The sequence below is a fragment of the Salvelinus alpinus genome, chromosome 10 (genome assembly GCF_045679555.1).
Source record: "Salvelinus alpinus chromosome 10, SLU_Salpinus.1, whole genome shotgun sequence".
Classification (NCBI taxonomy): domain Eukaryota; kingdom Metazoa; phylum Chordata; class Actinopteri; order Salmoniformes; family Salmonidae; genus Salvelinus; species Salvelinus alpinus.
In genome coordinates this window covers 28,002,650-28,029,748 of record NC_092095.1, presented here as the reverse complement: position 1 = coordinate 28,029,748, position 27,099 = coordinate 28,002,650, and the positions used below count along the sequence as shown (strand labels likewise).

The 27,099-nt window shown below is 44.9% G+C and overlaps 1 protein-coding gene across 1 annotated transcript in view; it reads left to right on the top strand.

The window, feature by feature from the left end:
• The window catches only part of LOC139531833 (uncharacterized), a 66,757-nt gene extending 39,770 nt beyond the window's left edge, over window positions 1-26,987 (top strand). Inside the window, exons 4-9 of the mRNA XM_071328715.1 lie at window positions 9,496-9,623; window positions 14,104-14,193; window positions 18,221-18,356; window positions 18,809-18,942; window positions 19,600-19,805; window positions 22,985-26,987. Coding sequence (XP_071184816.1) covers window positions 9,496-9,623; window positions 14,104-14,193; window positions 18,221-18,356; window positions 18,809-18,942; window positions 19,600-19,805; window positions 22,985-24,083 — 1,793 coding nt within the window. The 3' untranslated portion in view covers window positions 24,084-26,987. The remainder of the gene's footprint in view (window positions 1-9,495; window positions 9,624-14,103; window positions 14,194-18,220; window positions 18,357-18,808; window positions 18,943-19,599; window positions 19,806-22,984) is intronic.
• Window positions 26,988-27,099: the final 112 nt, after the last annotated feature.

Here is a 27,099-nt window from a genome sequence, read left to right as displayed (position 1 = left end):
TAAAATATATATATATATAGACACACACACAGTACATCAAGAGAGAGAGAGAGAGAGAGTTCAGCAGGGCTGGCTGTGTAGCTCTGGTGGGGGCCTGCGTGACTCCCGTGGCTTTTCCCCTTTTAGCAGGCTTGCGTGATGTGGTGGTCGCTCGCCGTCAAGCTCGTGAGCCTCAACAGCCTGCAGGAAGATCGCACCAATGGGGATGCATGGGAAAATAACCCCCATTCTCTTCTCTCCACCCGCCTTACATTATAATGAAGTGATTGGAATAAACAGGGAAAACAATGTTTGTATGTATAAATAATGCTGGCTGTGACATGTGAATAGGGCGAATGGGAGATTGTCGAGAGGGCTGAAGTGGGCGGTCACGAACGAGGCACATGACATTGAACAATGTTGTGTATGATGTTTTATGACATGCAGTATGTCAAATCCAAAGTCACATACAAGCCAGAAGAAAATGTCACGCAACATTTGTTGACTGCACTGATCATATTATGTCCATAATACGATCCATATATTGTTATTGATTACACATTGATTATTGATTTGTTAAGAATCAATAACTGGCTATTCTTTGATGTTCCCCCATGATATTGTGACCAGGGGGAGCATCATAAACCACAGCAACAGCTAGAGGCCGGGACTAGGAACTGCAAATAAGTGGGCGTAAGGTGGTAAATGTGCTCACAGTTTAGGGATTAAGTGATCGCCGTGATCCGGATCATACATAATTCATGATCGCCATTAGCATGTCAATCTATCTTTGGTCCACTTCGAGGTGTTGTGTGACAGGTAGATTGTCGCTCGGGCTGCAAGGTCCGTCCGCGCCTTGTGAATCAGGTTATTCCTCGCTGCATAGAGAGCCGATTGGACGGTTGCCAGGTGGTGCCCGTTTACTGCACCTCTTTCATCAGAGGCAGTATTAACAATGTCACTGCCAACAGGGTCCATGACTCTTCAGCTCATTGGCTCTCTGTCTCCCTTCATCAGTAATGTTACACAACAACACTAGCTTATTAAGCCTCACGCTAACTCTTAGCAATCTGATTAGTGTGGCCAAAAAGTAAAGTAGGTGGTGCTTATATATGTCCTCCTTCACACATGTACAAGTGTGTAACCGGTAGTGTAAAATAGAAATGTTTTTTTTTTTTGCATATCCCACTCATGAGACACCCTCGGAGAGTGGGGTCACGGCCAGGGATCAGTCATTGTTGATGGTGACGCTGGAACAATTAGGGTTAAATTCAAGGGCAAATCGACAGATTTTTCACCTAGTCAGCTTGGGAATTCGAACTAGCATCCTTTCGGTTTCTGGTCCAACGCTTGAACCGCTAAGTGTGGCTGATGCGGCTTGTGACAGCAGCCACACTTTAAATATTGTAAAAAAAATATTATTTAGCTCACTAGTCCTCTTACATAGTTTATGCTAGAAATGCCATTCAATCTTTAAAACGTGTAGACTGGTCTGGAATAGAGTGCTTGCTTACAACTTTTTGATACCATTTATACGTTTTAAACTATATAACTTTTATTAAACTGCATCCACTTTAATGGGATTTATTCAACATTCTAAACCTCCCATTGTGAAAAACTCAAATTCTGAAACTGTGACTTCCAACATTCTATTTACTGTAAACAATGTCACTTTTGACACAAATCAGCTACTTTGACCACTTTCCTAGCACTGTAGTCAGAATTGTAGATGGTATGATATCTTGGTCTACTTCTCTTCTATTCAAATCTGAAATCAGAACAGAATATCTTCTACCAATCATACGGTAAAGCTGTTTTAGTAACAACATCAACTACTTTGTCTCAACTTTTAGAAACAACTGACATTTTAACCACTTTCCCAATCAAAATAGACAACATGTAAATATATGACATCTGTCTACTTCTCTGCTATTTAATTCAGAACACAAATAACGTTTACAAATCAATAGATACAATGGTTTTTGTCACCGCATCAACTACATTCATTAAGCTAACTTCCCACTGTTGAATTTACTGCCATATAACTTTCAGAAATGTCAAATTATAGCACTGGCGGAGCACATTCTAAGCATGAGATGAGTGAGTGAACATTGTGACGTTTGACACAAATCCGCTACTTTGACCACTTTCCCAACAAGTTAGACAAAAAAATTGAGCGTATTAAATCTTTGTCTACTTCTCTGCTATTTAAATCAGAAATCAGAACACTTCTCCCACTACCACACAAATACTTTTAAAGAGCTGAAGCAAGGCACACAATTTTCCTTAATGGAAAATGACCATCTAATTATCACTATCCTACGCTCTGCTGTGCATACTGCTTGGCTATACTAACTCTTGATAAAGATATAAACATGCATGCAATAGGTGTGGTGGCGGCCGGCTGGGGATGTTGAATGAAACTGAAGAGAACAGTTCAGTGCTCACATATGCTTTCCCACAAAGCTGTTTTCCTTAGCGTTAATGTTAAACAGGCACGGTAGCGCAACATGAAAAGATGCAAAGTCCTACTGGCAGAAGGATGCTGCTGTAGCTCAGGTTAGCATAGTGAGCGCGCATTGCGTGTTGTGGGTGCCTTACTGCGGTGCTCTCCGGCCCAGCTCCCATATGGATTCACCTCGCTGGACCATCTGGGCGCTATTATTTCCCTCAATGGGCTGAAACGGCCCATAATCTTTTTAACAGATTACTTCTCTTGTTGTGTGGAGAAAGATTCCAAGGGCTCACTGTTGCAATACTTCATCAGATGAAGGTGACGATAACATTCCAAGTGAAAACACATCTTTCTGAGACAGGTGTCAGGTCCTGGCCTGCACTGGTTAGCTAGAAAGTGTAACCTCAAAACAGACCAAAGCAAAGTGTTGACCAGTTAAGTAGAAGGACAATACTAGCCGTGCTTATAAGCGTATGCGCTTTCTCTTGTGGATAGGCTTCAAACGTCGGAATCCATTGCTTGCGGTGAACTGTCCAGGCTGTCTTTAAACCTGCCCTTCTCCTCTTTCTCTTCTCGTGATGGAATGTTGCTCCGCATTCAAGATACAAAATAGAGGGCTCCAAAATGAATCATTATTTCCAAAACGAATAATTCTTAGGACTAGCGCGTTGTTTGACTTGTCTTAAGTGTTTCCCACGCAGGTAAATAAGTAGAAGAACTGTAAAACTATATTCAAGGGATTCACTGTCAGGTTCATCGTTGTTGTTGTTTTACCGGCAAAACATTTTCTCCTTTTAAGTGAGTTCTTAACTCACGGCTAAAGTAAAGTCTCAATCCATTTCCAGAAAGAAAAAATTGCAGAGACGATTCAGCTTTCACATGGATTGAATATACTGAATGAAAAATAAAAAATGTGCTAATCTGCTATATAATTCTTTAATGTTCTGGAACTGAGGCCTTGGGCCCCAAAGTAGAGTGTGTTTTACTCTGACTTTGATTAAGTGGATTTACTTTAGGACCTTGGACCCTACCAAACACGTACAATAACTCTGCTACAGAGCCAAGATCACACAACATCCCATATGGCTCTCACTCCCCCTCTCTGTATTTGCCATCATTTCGAAATGCTATAAAACATGGATGGTTTCTACTGTACACCACATTGGAAACACGTCTGTTTCAGTCCCAAAGTTGTTTGTTTTTAGTGTAAACGGGAGCTTTTCAATTCAGATTGTGCTCTAATAAAACTTCAAATCAATTACATTTTTACAGTTTACAGCTTACTAAATGAGTTTACAGCGTACTAAAAGAGTTGACTCGCATGTGTGCGCGTACATTAGGCCTATATTTTGTAAATACATTCAAGTTAGTTTAAGAGAAAGTACCCTCTGTTCATTCTCCTTTTAAACAATTAATGAATCGCTGGTTAAGTATGTTTACACCCTGCTTGTGAAAATGGAGATTATGTAAATAGAAAAGTACAGCAATAGCCTCTTTATTGTGGCGAGTTGCAATCCCCATTTGTAGTTTTATTATCCTGCAGTTTTCTGAATGTTGCACTCCCACCATTCTTGTCAGAACATGAATCAAAAGGAAAAGCTATAAATAGCTTTTGACGGACACATACGCACACATACACACACACACAAAGTAGGTTATTAATGGGTGTTGAGGCCTCAGACAATGCAGTGTGTGAGGTCTCCAGCTCCGGTTTTATATCACTGTAAAACACAACCCCTTGGTCTCTCTCTGTTACATGAATAGATGGCTAGTCCCAACCCATATGACTGGGACGGGAGAGAACTTCAACGGGCAACAAGATATTGTTGATAAAGCAACAGAGAAGCCAGTCCCCCAGCCCCTGCCCATAACAGAGTCAAGCTTTATCGCAACGACCCTTGGCGTCTGGAAGAGGAGGAACCCAGAAACAAATGAATTAGCAAGTTTAGTTTATCAAAGGAAACCGTTATTTACTACAGCTAGAAATAGAACTGCTGTATACATTCAGGCAGTCAGAGTGCCGCTGCGGCTGAAACAATGGAGTTGCCCATTGATTCCCAGGGAACGTTCTCACCGTGTGTGTCTCCTTCTTCTAATCCTGTCTGGGAAACTAGTGGAGGGTAAGGAAAATGACTCACGGATTGGTCTATCCTGGTCTGACCTGCTGGAGATGAATAAAATATGTGACTGATATCCACATAAGGAACTTTAGGATCACTGGCAAAACAAACCATCAGATAATTGAATGGCGCTTTAGTAGGCCTATAACCAAATGGAAATTCACTGATGATTTCATTTGGGCACTAGAAAAAAAATGCTTCCTGCTTAATTTCCTCATCTCATGCTAATGCATACACTCCTTGTGGCCATTTGCTTAAACGTATTTGCATGTTGTTGGTCTTCCCAGTGGAGTGGATAAGTAGCGGAAAACATGGATTTGGTTTGTTTTCCCATTCCATGACATGGAGCATTCCGGAATGTTATTGAGGCCACATTTCTGCCATGGTGGTGGTCAAGGCTGTCATTTTGCCATGAGATCTTTTGCTCGAGTTGCCTTTAGCTTCAGATATGTCAGGGTAATATACAAACCTATGGTAGTCTATTTTGAATGTCAAACAATATACTGAATGGAAGTAGCTGCACCAGTTATATGCCAGTAACATTCAAGCCGTAAGCTCAAACATTTAAGTTACTGTATGTTTTGTCAGTTAGGACAGGGGTCTATGTAGATACTTCCATTACCCTCCAATTCTGAGCCAATTATAACAGCAATGGAAGCAATCATGTTTCTATGAAAACCTCTGTTTATATGATATCATTTTTTCTTTGTTCTGATATCACTTCCCTTTGCTCTGTATCTTCAGCTACAAATGAGCCTTTTGTTTTCATGTGCTCACAGAGAAGAGAAAAAGTTCCCTCTAGAGATATGGCTTCCGCTAGCTGTCCTGCTCTCCATGAAATCACTCACTTGATTCTAATCCACAGTGAAAGATGAAATGTGTGATCCCCCCCCCCCAATTGGAGTTGGCTTTTGTTTTATGAAACAGAAATGGAGAGTTGCCAAGTCTAGGTTACAACAACTGGTTACAACAACATATTCACTGAGATATAACTATCTTTTACATGGAACAAACTTCCTTTTTATGTTATAAAAACAACATGTCAGATTAAGGATTTATAGTTCTAATGCGAACGTGGCATTTGATTTAGAATGACAACAATAACACAAATTATACTACAGTGTTATGGCATTATAACAAGGCAATAAAACTCAGCAACTGAACCGACAACAAATGGCTTCTGTTTCTCTGCAGAAACTACAGCGGAACAAATAGTCTGCTGAAGTAGCTGCCCTCTTCCTTTAGTTAGTCCGTCCTCAAATTCATGCCACATTACCTAAAAAAGAGAGTTCCGCATATTCGATACATCATAATGAAGAATTAGGTTCCATTACACTGCAGGCTTAACCTTTGCAGAGAGCATTCAGTGCTTGCCAGCATTCATCAATATTTAACAGCTGTTGTTATTATGAAATTCTTTATAGGCTAATGTGGCTTGCCGGCTTGCACGCAAGGGTTTGGCCAGATGCCAGCGCTCTGTCAGGGACCAGAGAGAAGATTGACAGACGGTTAGTTTGCGTGACAACGGGGCTTCGGTCAGCCAGCTCCTACTCTGCCTGTACAGCAGCTACCTCCCCTCTCCCTCTCCTCTCTCTCTCACTCTTCCTCCCTCTCTTCTCTCTCTCTCCCTCCCGCTCTTCTCTCTCTCCCCCCTCTCTTCTCCCTCTCTCTCTCTCCCTCCCTCTCTTCTCTCTCTCGCTTTCCCTCCCTCTCCCTCTGGTGTTTCTCATTCTGCTGTGGATTTCCTGAGCTGCAGAAGGAGGGAGAAAGGGGAGGCAGGAATAGGCAAAGGAGGTGGCTGTCAGCCAGTTGCCTTCCCCTCCTCAACCCCACCACCCCATCGCCTCAAGTGAAGATATGTGTGCTCTCTCTGCGTGCACGCAAGGCCTTTCAGAGGGGAGTGGAACAAAGTGGAGCTCTCACATGTGACTGGAACTCTTTAAAAGCCCACAGGCTCTGCCAAAAGATGGCACCCCTGTAATATTTACAGGGCTGGGAGCTGAACGCTAGGCCTTCCCATGGAGCAGCAATAAAAGACTGCACTTCTGTGGAGACTTGACAATACTATATTGACACACAGGGAAAATGCAAGACAGGGCTGTTTTGATTTTTTTTTTAAAGTCTCGTAATGAATTCACACTTTTTGAGCAATTTGTATGAATGAATATAGATCTAATGAGTAGACTACTAAAACAGTCATTTTAGGCTTTCCATCCCATTCAACCCCAAAAATGGGGACCAAATTACTCAAGAAATGTGAGTGCTTTTTATTTTATTTATGAACTGCACGGGTAGCAATCTCAGAAAGCTTGTGAGAGGATACAGACAATGAGATATGACACTTTCCAGCTTTGCACGCAATACCTATAATTCTACCCTCCCTCCCCTCTTCCCTTCCTTCTGAACCCCAGACTGGTTCTCTCAGTTGCTCATTGCCTTGTGAAACATACCTTTGTGTGCCTATAATGGGCTATTACACCAGGAATAAGAGCGTGTCGCATGGTGAACAGATGAATTAATGATTTGATCTCGTGACATGTCACGCCACAGCCTCTATCTCCGCTTCCTCGTTTGGTAGACCGGGAGGAAGTGGGTAAGAGAGGGATGTTACACGTAAAGAGGGTGCGTGACGAACCCCACTTTTTCCGCCGCACTTGGCTCCACCCGCAGAAGCTGGCCCCCCTTGCATCCCCCAACACACACCCCAAGCCACCCCCATTGTTAGGCAGCATCCACGGTAGCCCAAAGGTTCTGGCGTTAACACCCTGCTTAACACGATCAAGTCAACAGATGCCATCTCCAACACGCACACATCACCACCACCACCGTACTAGTTTGTCCTCCTTTACTCATTAGCAGCCAAAGCCTAGCCTACTCATTGGAGCCTTACCAAAACGAGCATCCTTGTCCCCCCCTTTCTACTTGAACAAGCACTGTGGATAGGTCAGGGGAAGCGCTAAGTTGAGATGAGGTGCTGATTGAAGAAAGGCAGGGGAATCTCAGCTTACTGGGCCTGAGGCTACTGGAGGAGTCCCCGGCCATGGATGCCCAAGTATAGTACCCATTTGAGTTATGGTACCCATTTGAGCACATAGGGCACCTCACCTCCTCCCCAATGTGTCCACTTCACAAGTTGTGTATTTGACTGATGGGTATTAGCCATGCATTAGATGATGCACCATATATGACTATATATGAAGTCCTGTGGTTTTAGGAACACACCTGTAATGTTCTTGGCTCAACCACAGACTGCTACTGACATTTGAGGGCTGTATTATTTAAAGCAGGGAGAGTAAGAAGGACCACTTATACCCTCATAATTGGGCCTCTAGTATACATATCCTGGCAGTGGTCACCTCACCCTAAACGGAGTGTCTGAATAGAGAGCATATAAACGTTGAATCATTAGGTTTTCTGTTTTCTTTGAGACAACACCAAAACAAGGGTAATGAATAAAGTCACTGTTGGCTGAGGAAGCACAACTCCAATGATTAATCATCCAGTATGTTTGTCTTTCCGGACTCGCATCCTCTCCAAGGCTTTCGTAAGGGCTAGAGTAGAGTGTGTGTGTGTGTGTGTGTGTGTGTGTGTGTGTGTGTGTGTGTGTGTGTGTGTGTGTGTGTGTGTGTGTGTGTGTGTGTGTGTGTGTGTGTGTGTGTGTGTGTGTGTGTGTGTGTGTGTGTGTGTGTGTGTGTGTGTGTGTGTGTGTGTGTGTGTGTTAGAGAAAAAAACATGGTCATTGAAAAACTCTGATTCATTACCTGCCCTGGTTTCCACCAGTCAGACTAAACTGAGGTGACTGTAGAATAAGAGTGCGTGAGGGGAGAGTAGGTGGTGAAGTAGGTAGGATACGCCTTGTGTATTGAAGTAAAGATTCAACCTGTGGTTAAAAGAGAGAAGGAACATGGACGTATAGCTCTAGCCTTTGTATCATATTATGAATTGGAAAAAAAGAGAAAGAACAAAACACAAGTGGGGGGTTCAAATAGCTTGCATGCCTCGGCCGGAATTAAGTGCAGGGAAATTGTCGGAAGTCACGAAAAGTTGCTGCTCGCCGGCGTAGCGCTGTAGAACCAGCGGAGGTGTGGGAAAAACGAGGGAGGGGTTGTGGCTGAGTGGAGCATAGGGAGCGGGTTAAAATGAGTCCTGGGTGTTGGTAGAATACACCGTAAGGTCCTGGCGCTTGCTCCTTCATTGGGACCATGGCCCGGTGAGTGTGCGTGACTGTGTAGGTTTGACAGGCCGGCCACTGATCCAATCTGTGTGGAGTAAGGTTGGGGTCAATTCCAGCCAATTCAGGAAGTACACTGAAATTCCAATTCCCTTCAATGCTTTTCAATTAGGAAAATGTGGAATTGGCATTTGGTTTACTTTCTGAATTGACCATGTATACGTTCAACAGCGAGTAAGAAACCAAATAAAATAGGATAGTCTGTGTGTTTTGTCTTTACAGTGCAGGATAACAGGAGAGCTCTATGGGTTTAATAGTCTCAGGGAAATGTTATTGCCAGTGTGTGCGCACTGTTTCGTGCCAATCAGTTCAGAAAATGCCATTTTGTGAGGTTTTTCCAAGGTAAAGAGTGAGCCATGTGGTGGAAATGTGTCTGGGGAATCCCGTAAACGTTGCTCTTCTTAAATACCCCATCCTCACTGCTTAATACTTGTATTTAACTGGGAATATTTTGTGTCGGCCTAACACATGTTAATGATTTACCTTTCTCCTCTCCCCATAGAATACAATTGTATTCTTCGATGTTGACATGGATTTCCATACTGATAAAGCTAGTTGATAAAAAATGTTGGGCAAATCGCTTGAATTTGTCCACCACTAACTAAGAACAAGTTAAGGTCAAGTCTAGTCATAGAGAATATACACTTTGTAACTCTTATATTATGTGGGGACTCTCCATTTATGAGTTTTTCCTATCTCATATTTTCCAGTGACTCATGAGAAGCCGTCCAACAGAAAACATATCAGTCCAGCCACCAACCCCCTCCCCGAGCCCAGAAAAGACAGCCTGCCTATGGCTATGGGCAACAGCATAACAGAGAGTGGGCTCCTTCTGGAGGTAAGCAGCCAAATGTGTATGTGTGTGTGTGTGTTGTCATGGTTAGAGAGTGTACCTGTCACAACAGTGACACAACAGCGAGGGGTGAGGGGCAGGGGAAGGGAGGCCTGTGGCCCATGCTCTGACCTCCACTGGAGCGATCTAATATGGCATGACGGACGTGGGGATGGTGGATAGAGAGGGAATGGATAAGTGCAGTTTAGCTCCAATAGATACCAGAGTGGACTCATCATGACCAGTTGGCCCCCTGCTGAGTTGCTGACGGGAAACTGAATTAAAAACCCAGAGCCATGGAAATGGGCAGGTTAGCATTTTTCACCATGAATCTTATTCTGGAGGCAGCATTGGTGGTCACTAGCAGGCACAGCCACAAAGTCATGAAATTGGATTTTAAACCTAACCTTAACCACACTGCTAAACCTAATGCCTAATCCTAACCTTAAATTAAGACCAAAAAGCACATTTTTGTTTTCATGAATTTGTACAATAACCAATTTTGACTGGCCCGTCTAGCGGAAATCGCTCAATTCTGCCTCCAGTGCAAGATTCATGACAATAAATGTCAACTTGCTGAAAATGCACTGAGAGAAATCTCAGTCGCTGGTGCTAAAATGAGAGCATAAGAGGAGAGAGGAGGTGCAAGATTGAAGAGTAGTCTTGCAAAATACGAGATGTTGTTAAAGTGTCTGTACCACTGCATTATGAAGTGACTGACTCCATACCAGCCAAACAGGTGCATGGCTGATGAACGTGAACAACAGTATGTTCGTGAGAGGCCCAGCTCAACTGGAGCTAGTCCTGAGCTATAATACACACGTGAACAACAGTGTGCTCAGATCATTGTTTGTGATCTAATTAGGCATTCAATGTGCTAATCAGTGTTTATTAAACACAGGGTTATAACACTATTCCTGACACCAAACACCCACCCGACCAACCAACAAACCCACCGACACACACACACCGACACCAACACACACATACACACACACACACACACACACACACACACACACACACACACACACACACACACACACACACACACACACACACACACACACACACACACACACACACACACACACACACACACACACACACACACACACACACACACACACACACACACACACACACAAGCCCAATGAGGCTTCGGTTAAAGTGTCAGGCTGTCACAACACAGGTTATAAACAGAGTCGATTGACTGTGGCAATAATGTGTCGCCTTTCGTTGCGTGACTCCAGAAATGACTAGCTTCACGGTGGTTGCCGTTGCTGTGGCGACGGGCTCCCCTGGGGCAGTGAGAGGATGCCAGTGAGTTTCCCCTCTCTCTCCCTGCCGGCTGCCGCAGATGACTCAAAACACTAGGAACAGCTCTTTTTCACCGTGACCCTGGCACTGCTGCTTTGATCTCGCGGTGACAATGTGAGAGAGGAGGAAACCTATCAAATGTGTGGAAACAAAGGCATGTCACCCCTCCACCCCCCTCCCTCCCTCTCTCTCTCTCCCTCAGCGCAGCCCTCTGCCGTGTCCAAATGTAGTGAGCGTATTTTTGGTAATGCGTGCAAACTGCCTCTTAAGAGTTGTAAGTCAAAGCTTTTAACCTTCCACCTCGTTTATAGGACCCACGAGGGTCTTTCGACTTTGAATTTGAAATGTTTTCTTGTCCGGGCCAGGAGCAGGTGCAAGTTTCCATTACTTAATGCTATCGGAATTCCATGAACCGGGAGAAAAATAAATGCTGGGAAGCAGTGATTTTAAAATGCTCCCCCTCTCGCTTTGTGAAAACAAATGGAAGAGAGAAAGAGAGAGAATTCCAACCAGGGGATAGTATTGATAGTGTGATACAGTGGCATCTGGCTAAGAGAGAACATATCATATCTGAGGGGTTGGCTAGAGTGCTGCAGCATCATGAACACAGTGACAGCTCTGTCTATGAACCATCTTGGTGTGTAATGTATTATGAATTCATTAATCAGCACGTATGTATTGGGCTGTTATAGTGCTATGAATGCTTTTAGCAAGTCCTATTAAGCACTGGTGAAACCACATTAGGAATCAAAGAATGTGATACCAGATCTACATCTTCATTATGAATTGTAATAAACATTTACTAATACACAAACCATTTCCTATATCCAGTACCATCATTAACCCCCCCCCCCCCCCCCCCCCACCCCCATACACCTGCGTTAAAGAACAATAATAGATATTCGTGCCGGAATGCTAGAGTAGCTTATCACGCACAGGCCTGCTGTTTTTGCTGAGCAGTGCTTGGTTACACCATGCTTGGTTGCTGGGGGAAGGGGAGTGCATTTACTAGGTCAGCAACCCCCCTGACTGTTGCAGGAGTGTGCAGTTTAAACCTGTCAAACACTGTCTTCATCCACAATGCTACACACAGAGGGGAGGGGAGCCTCTATCTATCTATACACACACACACACACACACACACACACACACACACACACACACACACACACACACACACACACACACACACACACACACACACACACACACACACACACACACACACACACACACACAGCACTCAGCACTCAGCACTCAGCACTCAGCACACTCATGCACACAAACTTAAGAGATCCATGCACGCAAACATGCAAGTACACATACACACGTCTCAGAGCCGTACCTGTATACATTAGTGCATTAGCAGTGAGCGTGCACAATAAACAGGGGATTAAATGGCATGCCAGTGAAATGAGCTCACCATATAAGGATCTGGGAAGGCTCAGTAGTGATAGAGAGACATGTCATACATCAGTGGGCAATTACCAGGGTGGATTTTCTTCGTGTCTCCCTGTAATCTATGAACATGGTTTTGTTATTGTTTTCAACCTGGGGTGTGGAGGATCAGTAGTGAATTTAATTTAATAAAGTTTATTAAATTTAAAGTGATACTTCGGGATGTAGGCAAGGAAGCATTTTATCTACTTCCAGAGTCAGATGAACTAATGGATACCATTTTTACGTCTCTGCATCCAGTATGAAGGAAGTTAGGGATAGTTTTGTGAGCCAATGCTAACTAGCATTAGCTCAATTACTGGAAGTCTGTGGTATCTACTAGCGTATTAGCAGTTACCATAGACTACCAGTCATTGTGATAGCGCTTGTTAGCAATTGCACTAACGCTGGTTAGCAGCTTCCTTTAAACTGCACGCTGAGACATAAAAATGGTGTCCACGACTTCATCTGAATCTGGGGAAGTAGGTAAAGGGCTTTATTGCCAAAGTCCTTTGCAATGTTTTTTGTGGTCAACATATTTATCTACACACAAAATCAAACACACTGTCAAATTGTTGTATCGTCAAATTAGAAAAATGTACATTGACACAGGTGTCAAGGGTGTTAGTAGGTTACGGTAGAAGCTACATTATTTAAGACACATTTCTTGCATTGTCTCATAGATGTTCTCTTTCTTGTTCTTTGTCGTCATCCAGGCGTTCCCCTTCTAAATGAGTTAATTGATCCATAGTCCTAATGCATCATGCAAGGCATCACAACTCATTCACTAAGATAATGTGATGGCCATTTTGAAGTTACACCACCAGACACACGGCCCTGGGATTAGCTTTTCAGTAAAGCGGTTAAATATGTCTGTCACTCAAAATGAGGGAGCACTAGGGAATTAGGACATGAGCCAAATAATGGTGAGAAAGTAGTTGACAAAGAACAGAAGCCTATTGAAGTGTGAGGCGTGTTGTAAGTTTGAGGTTGAGGAAACAGAAGGCCAGTGGCTGTGTATGTTGCGTTGTACCACTCTCTGTATGAACGAGGCGGCCTCAGAGGGCAAACATAAACCTCAGCCCACAGACAGCTACCACACCAGAGCAGACTAGACCACCCCTTATCCATCATGGACTGTACACACACACACACCCCAAACATACAGCAGCATTGAAAATAGATCAATACATAGCCAAACAGCAGCAGTAGTAGTCCCAGTGCTAGCCTGTGTTAGCCAGGACTGGAGCAGTGTAGCAGCCTGGGCTGACCTGGTGTTGCTCACAGTAAACTGGAGGTGACAGGTTCTGGCAGGAGAACAGCGCCAGTCACGCGATCGCCGGAGACTTGGACCCAGTACAAACACTGGGAAGTTCATAAATTACAGTTTGGGGAACCGACTCCTCCGCTTCCACCGCCCTCCCTCCCACCTCAGTTGTGGACAGCCTGTTGTGAATGAGCTGTATGAATCCCATTTAATGAATACTTTCAAAATGAGGGCAGTCGATTGAAAACCTCTGTGATGGAGTTGCTCGGTGTTGTCATCTTTTGGGTGTTCCTTGGGAGGGCTTTTGGAAGACAAACACAGTCAGGAAATGTAAAAGCTCACCCTCGTATCTGTGATATTAAATTGCCAATAACCCAAACAAGATGAGCCAAGCTCTAAAGCCAAGTGCCGCTATCAGGATTCATGCAAACTAACCTTTGTCTCTCTTTTTTCCCCCTCTAGTCCCTGACTGGCTTTGCGCTGGTGGTGAGCAGTGATGGAATGGTCTTCTATGCCTCCTCCACCATCGTCGACTACTTGGGCTTCCATCAGGTATGTCTCATTGTTGAGATTTTAAAAATTAATTTTATATATTTTATATGGTCTTCCAGGGCATGTTGGTAACAGATAACAGACGTTAATTTAAAGGTACTTCTGCTGACATTTACCACAGTCGTGAAGCAGCGATTAAGGGCGACAGCCAGGCTAACTAGAGTAGCGGGACTGTGTATGTACTCTGCACATTGAGAGAGCCCCAAGAAAGTTGTGAGTTGAGACAGGGGCCATGGCCTGGTAGAAACTGTTGTCCCAATGGGGGCCGGCCACAGCAGCAGACACATAAAAGAAGATAGTCACAACAGTTCAAAATGTTGAGGTGTTTGTCAAAGGCCTAGTTTACCCTGCCACTGTCTCTTGGCTTTCCATCCCCTGACCTCTCTTAGCCTCTCTCTTCCCTTCTCTTTGCCCCATCTCTCCATCCCCTGACCTCTCTTAGCCTCTCTCTTCCCTTCTCTTTGCCCCATCTCTCCATCCCCTGACCTCTCTTAGCCTCTCTCTTCCCTTTTCTTTGCCCCATCTCTCCATCCCCTGACCTCTCTTAGCCTCTCTCTTCCCTTTTCTTTGCCCCATCTCTCCATCCCCTGACCTCTCTTAGCCTCTCTCTTCCCTTTTCTTTGCCCCATCTCTCCATCCCCTGACCTCTCTTAGCCTCTCTCTTCCCTTTTCTTTGCCCCATCTCTCCATCCCCTGATCTCTCTTAGCCTCTCTCTTCACTTCTCTTTGCCCTATCTCTCCATCCCCTGACCTCTCTTAGCCTCTCTCTTCCCTTTTCTTTGCCCCATCTCTCCATCCCCTGACCTCTTTTAGCCTCTCTCTTCCCTTCTCTTTGCTCCATCTCTCCATCCCTCTCTATGTTGGTCTGTTACATTATTTGGTGGGGTGTAAAGAACTCCCTGAACCCTTCACCAGAGGGAAGAGGTGACAGGGAGGTCAGCTCAGCAGCACCACAGGCTCTTCAGAGAGAGAGAGAGAGAAAGGTTCTGAGGCGGTCAGGAGGTAGTGACCGGGACGGGCAGGCGTAAGACGAGGCGAACTCCAGCATCTCCGACTTCCTCCGCGACGTTAATTATTGATGTTATCAACTGGGCATGCCTGTCCTCCCCTACTTAAATCATTTCCCCTCACAGTCATGGATAAAGTGCTTTAACACTATTAGCAGCGCCCCCAGCTCCCCAGACAAGGCAGCCGTTTGAGCGCGGGAGATTATTCTGCAAGAGTGCCTGCACTTGCCTTACAAGGAGTCGGGTGCAATAACAGCGTCATTAAAATGGAATGAAAACTGAAGTGGTCTGAAAGTGGTGCCTTGCTGCGTGCCAGAGACTTTAGCCGTATGTCACTCCGGAGCTGTGAGTGCTCGTTTCATGACACAACCGCGTTTACAGACAAATTCAACTGTGTCCGGTTCAAGTGGCTTTGTGTCATCGTACCTCAATTCTGTAGAGGATTGGGGAAGATGAAAATTATATTTCACAAATTATATTTCACAAGTGGTGTGAACAATAAGGTTTCTGTGACAGTGTTTAGTCCTGACATTTAGTGTCAGTTAGAACCACCTACAGAAGGATGTTGCATGGTCTGACATGGACTATTTTCTAACACAGTTCTAACACAGAAGTTTTACATTTCACAGTAGCCCATAAGTTGTCCTAACCAACACACACACACACACACACACACACACACACACACACACACACACACACACACACACACACACACACACACACACACACACACACACACACACACACACACACACACACACACACACACACACACACACACACACACACACACACACACACACACACACACACTTGTGACTATAGATCACTCAGTATAAATCATTGTTTTCCTTTTAAAAAACATGAAATGAATCCTTTAAAAGGTGTGTAAGTCTGCTCAATTTTCTAATACAAAACAAACTTAAACTCATAATATGACCAAAAGTATGTGGACTCCTGCTCGTCGGACATCTCATTCCAAAATCATGGGCATTAATATGGAGTTGGTCCCCCCTTTGCTGCTATAACAGGTAGCGTTCTCTTGGCATCCGCCAAACCCAGATTCGTCCGTCGGACTGCCTGATGGTGAAGTGTGATTCATCACTCCAGAGAACGAGTTTCCACTGCTCCAGAGTCCAATGGCGGCGAGCTTTACGCCACTCCAGCCGACGCTTGGCATTGCACATGGTGATCTTAGGCTTGTGTGTGGCTGCTCGGCCATGGAAACCCATTTCATGAAGCTCCCGACAAACAGTTATTGTGCTGACGTTGCTCGCAGAGGCAGTTTGGAACTCGGTAGTGAGTGTTGCAAACAAGAACAGACAATTTTTACCCGCTACGCGCTTCAACACTCCCATTCTGTGAGCTTGTGTGGCCTACCATTTAGCCTCAGCCGTTGCTGCTCCTAGACGTTTCCACTTCTCAATAACAGCACTTACAGTTGACCGGGGCCCCTCTAGCAGGGCAGAAATTTGACGAACGGACTTGTTGGGAAGGTGGCATCCTATGACGGTGAAACGTTCAAAGTCACTGAGTTCTTCAGTAAGGCCATTTTACTGCCAATGTTTGTCTATGGAGATTGCATGGCGTTGTGCTACATTTTAGACACCTGTCAGCAACAGGTGTGGCTGAAATAACCAAATATGCTAATTTGAAGGGGTGTCCACATACTTTTGTATATAGAGTGTAAATCATACATGTACACAAAATAAATACTATAGTTGAATATTTAATTCATGGCTTCTAACTGTCAAGTTGTGGCATTATGTATACATCATGCAGTTGGGTGTGATTGTGAGAAGAGTCTGATAATACCACTTAAACCTTGACAAAACATTCCAGGCATCCATAATGAAGAAGCCATAAAGAAGACAGACACACTAATAGGCAGCACTGAAGACAAATATAGGACTGTTTTTAGGGACGACACCACAAGAAAGCACTGAAATGGTGCAGAAACAGCATTGTCGCTTTGATCCTATTTGTTCCGTTGTAATTACGCTTTTGAAGATCAAGACGCGAGGGCCAGGGAAAATATCACTTATTCTTTTTTTTTTACGAGAGAATCTCACACAATAGACACCCGATCTGTCTGCCGGTGGGAACTGTGGCGGCGCTTGCCATGTGCTTCAGTGGGAGGAATTGTTTTGCAAGGCAAATGTTCAAAAAACCTTGCGTGTCTACAATGTGGAAATTATGGGGGGGAGGTTGAATATTTCAGTGGGGATCTGTCATTTCCCTGACAGAAAGCACAGCTATTGCTGGAAAGAAAGAGGCATTACAAATGCGGGCTGGGTTGGGTTGTAAGGGGGTTTTCAGCAGGGCTGGGCTGGGCTGCTCTTCAGGAGCTGGTGTCACGCGATGTTTGACAAACAGGACTTGCCCTCGCTGGCCCCGTGGCTCAGTGACATCGGAGAGCCACTGTAAATGTTGCCCGTTGTGTAGTTTAGTGGAAGAATTCCTTGTGGAATTTCAGCAGCAGCACACACAATTGTTTTAACATATTGGCAACAACAACCAGCTGATCTCAGAGAATCTTCCAGAAAATATGCCACTTTTTCAGAGCTGTTGGGGATATTGCTCTGAATACATGATTTAGCTCAAGTTGTGTAAAGTCATTCACTGCAATGTCATACTTTAGTCATTCAAACAGTCACATTCTTTAAACAAACCGTAATATATTATTTTTTATTCCAAGTTATTCATAAGTTATTCCAACCACAAAATGTCCTAAACAAGATTCGATCCAGCTTTGAAACTCTTACAAAATCACACCAATCCAAATCCGAGCAACAGACAGACAGATTAGCAGCCCGTTAGCCAGACCCATAACAAAACTATTTGGGTCTGTCACTTTTGGTGTCACCTCCAGAACCCTCTGCGTGTGAGGCCGTTGGGACAATCCAGTGAACCATGGCAGAGGTTAAGTGTCGAGGGCTCTGGGTTATGGGTGGGAGTAATGGCTAACAGTTCTGGGGCCTTGATGTGTAATTGTCTCGATCTCTCCCTCCATGCAGACGGACGTGATGCACCAGAACGTCTTTGATTATATCCATGTAGATGACCGGCAGGAGTTCAGAAGACAACTCCACTGGGCCATGCACCCCAGCCAGCACGGCTCATCCCAGGACCACCATTCAGCCGCAGAAACGGGTGTGTATATAATTACCAGCAACAGTAAAGGTAGGAAGGGTCACAGGGTTTTAGTGGAGGGAGGCCCTCTGGCTAGCAACAGTGGGAGTGAGCGAGCAGAAATGAGGAGCACTGATTCAGCAAACAGTAAGACTAGACTGTTAACTGTGCTGTTAACTCTATTCACATCCACTAACCAGACTGTGATTAATGGTCAATGTAGGAGCGGAAAGTCCCCATCAGACTATGCTCGATTATGTTAGATAGGCCTTCGTATTTCTCACAAACACACCTCATTCCAATGCCACCTCTCCACCACAGGGATAAGGTGCGTGTGAGAAATATGAAGGCCTATCTCTAACACAATAGACTCTGCAATTGTTTACCTTTACTGTAAGTCTTTTAAAGCTTGTCTACAGTAAGAAACTGGAAAACCGGCAATATAGTGAATGTTAGTTTATTTATTTTTATAGGAGAAGACTTTGTGGTGAGCAGCCTGTTCCATTCTCAGGAGGCAGGGGGAGTTGCTCCTGAGTTCTCCTCCTTCCTCAACCGCTGTTTCATCTCCCGTGTACGCTGCCTGCTGGACAGCACCTCTGGCTTTTTGGTGAGTGGACAAACCCATCCAGAGAACCCACCCAGCCATGATGCCTCTCATGCGAACTGACTGGGATGTACTTACCAAAGAAAGATCTCCCATTTGGTGTCATGTTTGCTGAAATTGTAGCTTGAGTGTAGGTATACATAGAATGTTCCCATATCCCGGACATAGCAGGCCAGAGGATTTGGTGCTTGGACACAGATGTATTTACTATTTGCAGCTATTGGTCCACCTTCCATAGTTCTGACCAGAGTGGTTTGGAGGTTTGGATCCGTCAATGGAAACGGATGGGGCTTGAAGTTGGCCTTGATTTGAACACTGTAGGGAAGGTCAACAGAGATCCTCCTGTCAACGGGTCCATTTCGATGGCAGGCAAAGACAGCTTTGGTCGTTCTGTTAGTTCTCTAGGCTGTTGTGACTGAGTAAACTTGGCTTGCATCGAGACTTTTTTTCATTTTTCTTCATTACCAAAAGTGCTGAGATCAGACAAGTTGTCAGCCATAATTCATTAATAGCATAGCATAATAGTGCTTCAAATTATAGTGTCCTAAATAGCATCTGGCAAAAACAAGTTCTCGACAAGAACATGTTCTTTATACCTATTTTGGGTGCTAAACACTCCACCTCAAAGTTGTAACCTCTAACCTTGTCTCTCTCTGTTAGACCATGCAGTTCCAGGGGCGGCTGAAGTTCCTCCAGGGACAGAAGAAGAAGTCGGGTTCGGGGGCCCTGCTACCCCCGCAGCTGGCCCTGTTCTGTGTGGCTGTGCCTCTTCTGCTGCCCTCCATCACAGAGATGAAGATGAAGGGCATGATGATGAGGGGCAAGCAGAAGAGCGGAGGGGGCATCATCCCTGCACTAGATCATGGGTAAGGACGGAAGGACACAGCTAGACTCTGACATCATCATATACGCTTACACTGACTATACTTGTAAATGTATTCACTTTCTAGGCTTCAAGTGATTTATTTCAAACTCCCATTTTTTATTGATGATCAGGGCTATGTCATGCCTTATACGGTTACTACTAACTTAAACATTTACGGATGGGAGATGGAAGTCCTTGGAGCATGGATCAGTCAATCTAGTTTTGCCTTATCTGCAGACCAACCATTCTCAGACCATTCTTTCATTTCTTTGAACAGCAACCTCAGTGTGGTCCTAATAGTTAGATTCGGGACAGAGTTGGCACAGTCCAAGTGTTTGGAGTGAGAAAGGGGCAAGGTCAGCCAAGGAGCCAGGCTAAGCTAGGCCCAGCACATTAACTGGACAGATCTGGGTCACCAAGGGCAAAGGCTGCCTTGCTAACCAAGTATTGGGCTCAACCCCCTGTTCGCCTAGACCAATCAGAAACGACCTGTGACATCAAGAACAATAGCTTCACACAGAAGCTGGCTTCTATCTCTTTCCACCCCCTCAAACACAAACACCACACAAACACGCACACACACTAAAATGAGCTTTAGACGGCTCAAAATACTCAATTAGGACAACAAATGGATTTTCTGTTTTTGGACGTGGGCCTGTGCTTCATGGATCATTAGGGAGGAAACCTGGCTTTGAGGGTAAAAGTTGAGTTGGAGGGCACACTCAGTAGTAGTCAGCTAGGGCCCTACCACCCCCTCTTGTGTTCACTATGAATAATGTGTAATATCTCAAAAATAGTATCCTCTTTTCACTCTTCAACAGAGGTGGTTCCAAAGTTGATATGAAGAAGTACAAAATGGCATACTTTTCTATTATAAATCAACCCTTTGTAACTGTAGGGGGATAGTGGTGAAGCCCTAAAACAGATATGTTCAGGTTATACTGTACGTACATGGATCATAGACTTGCACCTGCACAACATCTGATTCAAACATTGTAGAAGTCCTTCAAAGCTACTATGAGGTGACTGTTTAACGGACCTTTCTTTCATGAGGCAGTACAGATATTTCCCAAAAATACGTTCCAACAGACTTTGATATTATTCCAGGTATATTTAATATATTACTATTGTTCTACCATAGAACCATGATGTTTCATGACACAACGCTTGTTCAGAGTATAAGTCCAATACACATTACTTAAGCGTTAGGGATTTGACAGACTCTGATACTAAGTTATCCTTATGTAAGACATAAGTCTGCACACTTTATAAACCTGAAGCATACCCTGGCAAGAGGCAATCCTTGCTTCTGAGGGGAATCGACGATCATACGTCAAAAGAGCTTCCCATTAATTCCAGTTAAAGCTGTTATGAAGCGACCTCAGTGTCTCCTCCACGACCTCAGTGTTTCCTCCACGACCTCAGTGTCTCCTCCACGACCTCAGTGTCTCCTCCACGACCTCAGTGTCTCCTCCACGACCTCGGTGTCTCCTCCACGACCTCAGTGTCTCCTCCACGACCTTGGTCTCCTCCACGACCTCAGTGTCTCCTCCACGAACTCAGTGTCTCCTCCACGACCTCAGTGTCTCCTCCACGACCTCAGTGTCTCCTCCACGACCTCAGTGTCTCCTCCACGACCTCAGTGTCTCCTCCACGACCTCAGTGTCTCCTCCACGACCTTGGTCTCCTCCACGACCCCAGTGTCTCCTCCACGACCTTGGTCTCCTCCACGACCTCAGTGTCTCCTCCACGACCTTGGTCTCCTCCACGACCTCAGTGTCTCCTCCACGACCTCAGTGTCTCCTCCACGACCCCAGTGTCTCCTCCACGACCCCAGTGTCTCCTCCACGACCATGGTCTCCTCCACGACCCCAGTGTCTCCTCCACGACCTTGGTCTCCTCCACGACCCCAGTGTCTCCTCCACGACCTTGGTCTCCTCACGACCCCAGTGTCTCCTCCACCACCTTGGTCTCCTCCACGACCTCAGTGTCTCCTCCACGACCTCAGTGTCTCCTCCACGACCCCAGTGTCTCCTCCACGACCTTGGTCTCCTCCACGACCCAAGTGTCTCCTCCACGACCTTGGTCTCCTCCACGACCTCAGTGTCTCCTCCACGACCCCAGTGTCTCCTCCACGACCTTGGTCTCCTCCACGACCCCAGTGTCTCCTCCACGACCTTGGTCTCCTCCACGACCTCAGTGTCTCCACAGTCCATGGTTCTTTTACCCTCTGCCAAAACCAGCTAAATTACAGAATTGAATGACGAGTTGAGGGAGAGAGACAGAGAAGGAGAGATATTGTTTGTGGTGTTGAAAAATGACAGAATGGGTTATGCTCTCACCAGCAGAGTTCACTAAAGAGACATTCAATAGGTTTTGGTCTCTGTAGGCCTAGCCTCAACATGTTGCACAGACTTTAGCCCAGAAAGTGTCATTGAACCACAGTCAGGGTCTTAAGAACTAAACATGTATCTATTTATCACAGAGGGCATTGAAATACAATTTGTAGGGAAGGAAGATAACGCAGTTCTCTAGGCTAACTGATCCCCAGCTTTGGCAGGGAGTTATATAATCTGCCTGCCTGTGTTTAGATCCTGGAAAAGATTAAATAATTCCCAGAAATAAATATGGCTTCGTTTTTGTTATTCTGAGAATTCGATGTCAATGTTGTTGTTGACTTGATTATTTGAACGGACAAAACGGATAGCTGAAAGGACATGAGAAATATACGATTATTATAATCCACACACACTGTTCTGATGAGACAGGATAAAGCGGGAGAATTGTATTCCTCTCTTGTTGACATAGCAAAAAAGTGTCTTGTTCCCTATACGATCATCTCTCTCGTATTGATGTTTATATTGCTGTGTATAGTGATGTGTGTTGATGTGTTTAGTGATGTGTATAGTGCATATTGATGTGTGTTGATGTGTATGCATGACTCTCTGTCGAAATAAAAGTTGCATGAATATAAATAAAATAAACACAATTATTTGTACTGTAATGAACAGGAGGGATAATCTGTAGAAGTAATCAGATGTCATTGCAACTTCTCTGTAATCAGATCATTGCAACTCTGACCTAAAACAGTTGGGGCTGCAAAAATGGTTTGATTTTAGATCTAATACATTTTTCATTATCTCCCTACCTCTCTTCCTCCCCTATTCCTCCATGTTGCAGTGAGAGAGAGGAGCACTTCAGGAGGCACGCTGGCAGTGTGGTGATGGTGGATGGCGGGGACCCGCTGCTCCTCAACTGCACCAACCCCGGGGGGTCCCAGCAGCGCCTCAAGTACAAGTCGGAGGGGGGCTACTACGGCCAGGACGAGCCCCTCAACTACTGCAAGACCTCTATGGGCGGCGTCCCCCACCACAAAGGCCCAGGCCCGGACTCCCCGTGGCCCATGCGGCCTGCCTCAGGGACCGTCCGAGCTGGGCAGAGTGGCGGCTACATCCCCTCGAATCGACTCGGGAAGGCGGGCCACTATGGTAAGCCCTACCGCATGTCCCCCAGCATGTGTCATGGAGGAGGGCGAGGTGGTGAGGTCTACGTGCCCAAGATGTACGGGAGCCTCCAGACCCCCGACGGCTCGGACCCCTACTGCTTGGGGGAGGCGGTGAAGAACGAGAATGGCTACGGCGAGTGCTACGATGGCCGCCTGCTGCCTGAGATGCCCATCAAGGTGGAGCAGGACTCTGACTCGGAGAACGGCTGTGACGCCTATGGCCGTCCGTGGACGTGCCGGGAGCCCGTGGACCGTCGCTACGGCAACGGCTACGGCGACAACAACAGCCTTCAGATGAAGTCGGAGGCGGACTACTACGAGCAGTACTCGCCGTGCCAGCGGGGCAAGGCGGGTATCAGCCCCATCAGCCCACCCTACAACAACGGCCACTTCCAGAACTATAATAACGTGGGGGGCGGCAGGCCCTTGAAGAGTGTGATTAACAAGGACATGTCCCAGTTCAGTCCCCAGAGGCTGTCCCACTCAGACCCCCTCTGTAGCAGCCAGAGCATCAACTGCATGGACGTGTATGCAAGCGGCCCCGTGGAGCACAACAAGGGCTACATGCAGCAGGACTACAAGCTGGGCTACGAGTTCAAAGGTCACGGACTGCTCCACGCCATAAAGCGGGAACCCATGGACTCACCCCCGTGGTCGGACGGCAGCAGCAACGACATGAGTCATGCCATGGGGCACTCTCAGAGGAACGTTATGCCACACTGTGTGATGAACGCTGGGCAGCACAAAGCCAACCCCTATGTTTATATGCAATAGACATACATCCATCCCACACTTCCTCATTCACCAGCATAATACATTGGCAGAAGACATTCAGGATATGGCTCAGGTTTAAAGACTAAGTGTTGAGACAATCACAGAAAGGTATGGGGGGATCCTACCCCTGGATTTTGTTTTGATGAATGGAAGAAATTGTAGTTACTATCTGAAGCACTTTTGATGTAGTGATGCAAATCTTCTAGTCACATTTCTGTTTGTGTTTTGTGTTGTCTCCACCTGACTTCTCTGGTAGGCTGTTTAAAAATGTGATGGTAAACTGTATAAAATGTACACATTCGTGATGGGTGATACAGGATTATGTTACAGTGAGTGTATGTGAATTTGCAATTATGTAAATATTTGACCTCAAGAAATTATTTCCTGTCTAGAAGGTTTACCCAAAGAGGGTTGTGCATGCTCTTTTTAGTCAGGTTTTGTAAATCAATTGAAGGATCATTTGAACATGGTACGCATCAGTCTGAATACACTATATATACACAAAGAATGTGGACACCCCTTCAAATTTGTGGATTCGACTATTTCAGCCACACCCGTTGCTGACAGGTGTATAAAATCGAGCAGACAGCCATGCAATCTCCATAGCCAAACTTTGGCAGTAGAATGGCTGTACTGAAGAGCTCAGTGACTTTCAACGTTGCACCGTCATAGGATGCCACCTTTCTAACAAGTCAGTTCGTCAAATTTCTGCCCTGCTAGAGAAACTTCATAACAACAGCACTTACAGTTGACCAGAGCAGCTCTAGCAGGGCAGAAATTTGACGAGGAAGAGAGGTAGGGAGATAATGGTCATATATTAGATCTAAAATCAAACCATTTTTGCAGCCCCAACTGTTTTAGGTCAGAGTTGCAATGATCTGATTACTTCTACAGATTATCCCTCCTGTTCATTACAGTACAAAGAATTGTGTTAATTTTATTCATGTTCATTCAACCTTTATTTCAACAGGGAGTCTAGCGAAATGTTAAGCCACACAAGCTCACAGAATGGGACCACCAGGTGCTGAAGTGGGTAGAGCGTAAAAATCGTCTGTCCTCGGTTGCAACACTCACTACCGAGTTCCAAACTGCCTCTGGAAGCAACGTCAGCACAAGAACTGTTCATCAGGAGCTTCATGAAATGGGTTTCCATGGCCGAGCAGCTGCACACAAGCCTAAAATCACCATGTGCAATGCCAAGCGTTAGCTGGTGTGGTGTAAAGCTCGCCGCCATTGGACCCTGGAGCAGTAGAAATGCCTTATCTGGAGTATTGAATCACTCTTTACCATCTGGCAGTCTGGAGGACGAATATGGGTTTGGCAGATGCCAGGAGAACGCTACCTGCCCCAAAGCATAGTCCCAACTGTAAAGTTTGGTGGAGGAGGAAGAATGGTCTGGGGCTGTTTTTCATGGTTTGGGCTAGTCCCCTTACTTCCAGTGAAGGGAAATCTTAACGCTATAGCATACAATGACATCCTAAACGATTCTGTGCTTCCAACTTTGTGGCAACAGCGAGGTCCATACAGAAATGGTTTGTCGAGATCGGTGTGGAAGAACTTGCCTGCACAAAGCCCTGACCTCAACCCCATTGAACACCTTTGGGGTGAACTGTAACGCCGCCTGCGAGCCAGGCCTAATCAGCCAACATTAGTGCCCAACCTCACTAATGCTCTAGTGGCTGAATGGATTCAAGTCCCCACAGCAACATCAACTCTATATTAATGCCAATGAATTTGGAATGAGATGTTCAATGAGCAGGTGCCCACATACTTTTGGTCATGTAGTGTTTATTTTTTTTAACCTTTATTTAACTAGGCAAGTTAGTTAAGAACAAATTCTTTTTTTCAATGAAGGCCTCTGCCTTGTTCAGGGGCAGAACGACAGATTTTTACCTTGTCAGCTTGGGGATTTGATCCTGCAACCTTTCGGTTACTAGTCCAACGCTCTAACCACTAGGTTACCTGCCGCCCCAGTGTATGTGTGTGTTTGAGTGTGTGTGTCCAGTGTGTCCAGTTTTGCAAGAAAGGGAATTTATTGCATGGTTTTCAAATCTTTGATTTAATCCTATTCTTATACGTCTATGCACACAACTCAATCAGCTCTAGTCACTATTGTAGAGAAAGATAATGTATTGATCTCTATGGTCACTATTGCCTGTTATGTTTCATTGTTATTACTACAAAATACTGATATCATTCTCCTCCAGTCCCACCCTGACAAGACACACAAGTTACTGAATGTTGTGTAAGTTGGCAGTTCATTGTCCTATCATTCAAACTACTTAACAGAGGTTAAAACACGGTCACACTCATGTAAAGTAATCCCAGAAGGAACTGTGTTCAAAACTGTTTAAGTTGCTTTCCATGCATGCTCTTATAAATTATGAACAAAATCATGTTGCTCTGCTCTACACAAAACAAAACACATCAACTTCAGTCTCCACAGTACAACTTTGTCTTTGACAAAGTCAAAACAACTGATGTTTTCTTTCAATATTTCACACATGAAGCTACTGTAAAGATTTTGCTGCACTACTTGGACTGACTCATCATCGATTCAATACCTACCTAGACATGATGTCGAGTTGACATGCACATTGTAAATAGCTTCACCTTTGAGATTTAAAATGACTTTTATTTTTGTGTTAAATTCAGTAAATGTCCAATGATTCATATTTATTGTCTAGCCAGAATTGTATATTTAAATCCAGACATCTGGGGGCTTTGCGCTGTTTCACGAAGGACAATAAAATGCATTTTTTGATAAAACAAGTAAATACACAATTAAGATCTCTGGCTAACTTCGTAGCTGCAAGGCAGCAAGTATGTATTTGCGGCAACTTGTTATTTTTCAGTGTTTTTCAAAAACAAGAATTACCTAATAAAAGATCATTCTTAAAGTGATGCTCCAGAACTTTTGTATAATTTCACCCAGTAGTTTTGAAAGTGGTACTCACGAGCCAAAATGGGTCCCCGTTTTTTGTGTACTAGTTCATCCAATTGTGTACTACATCAT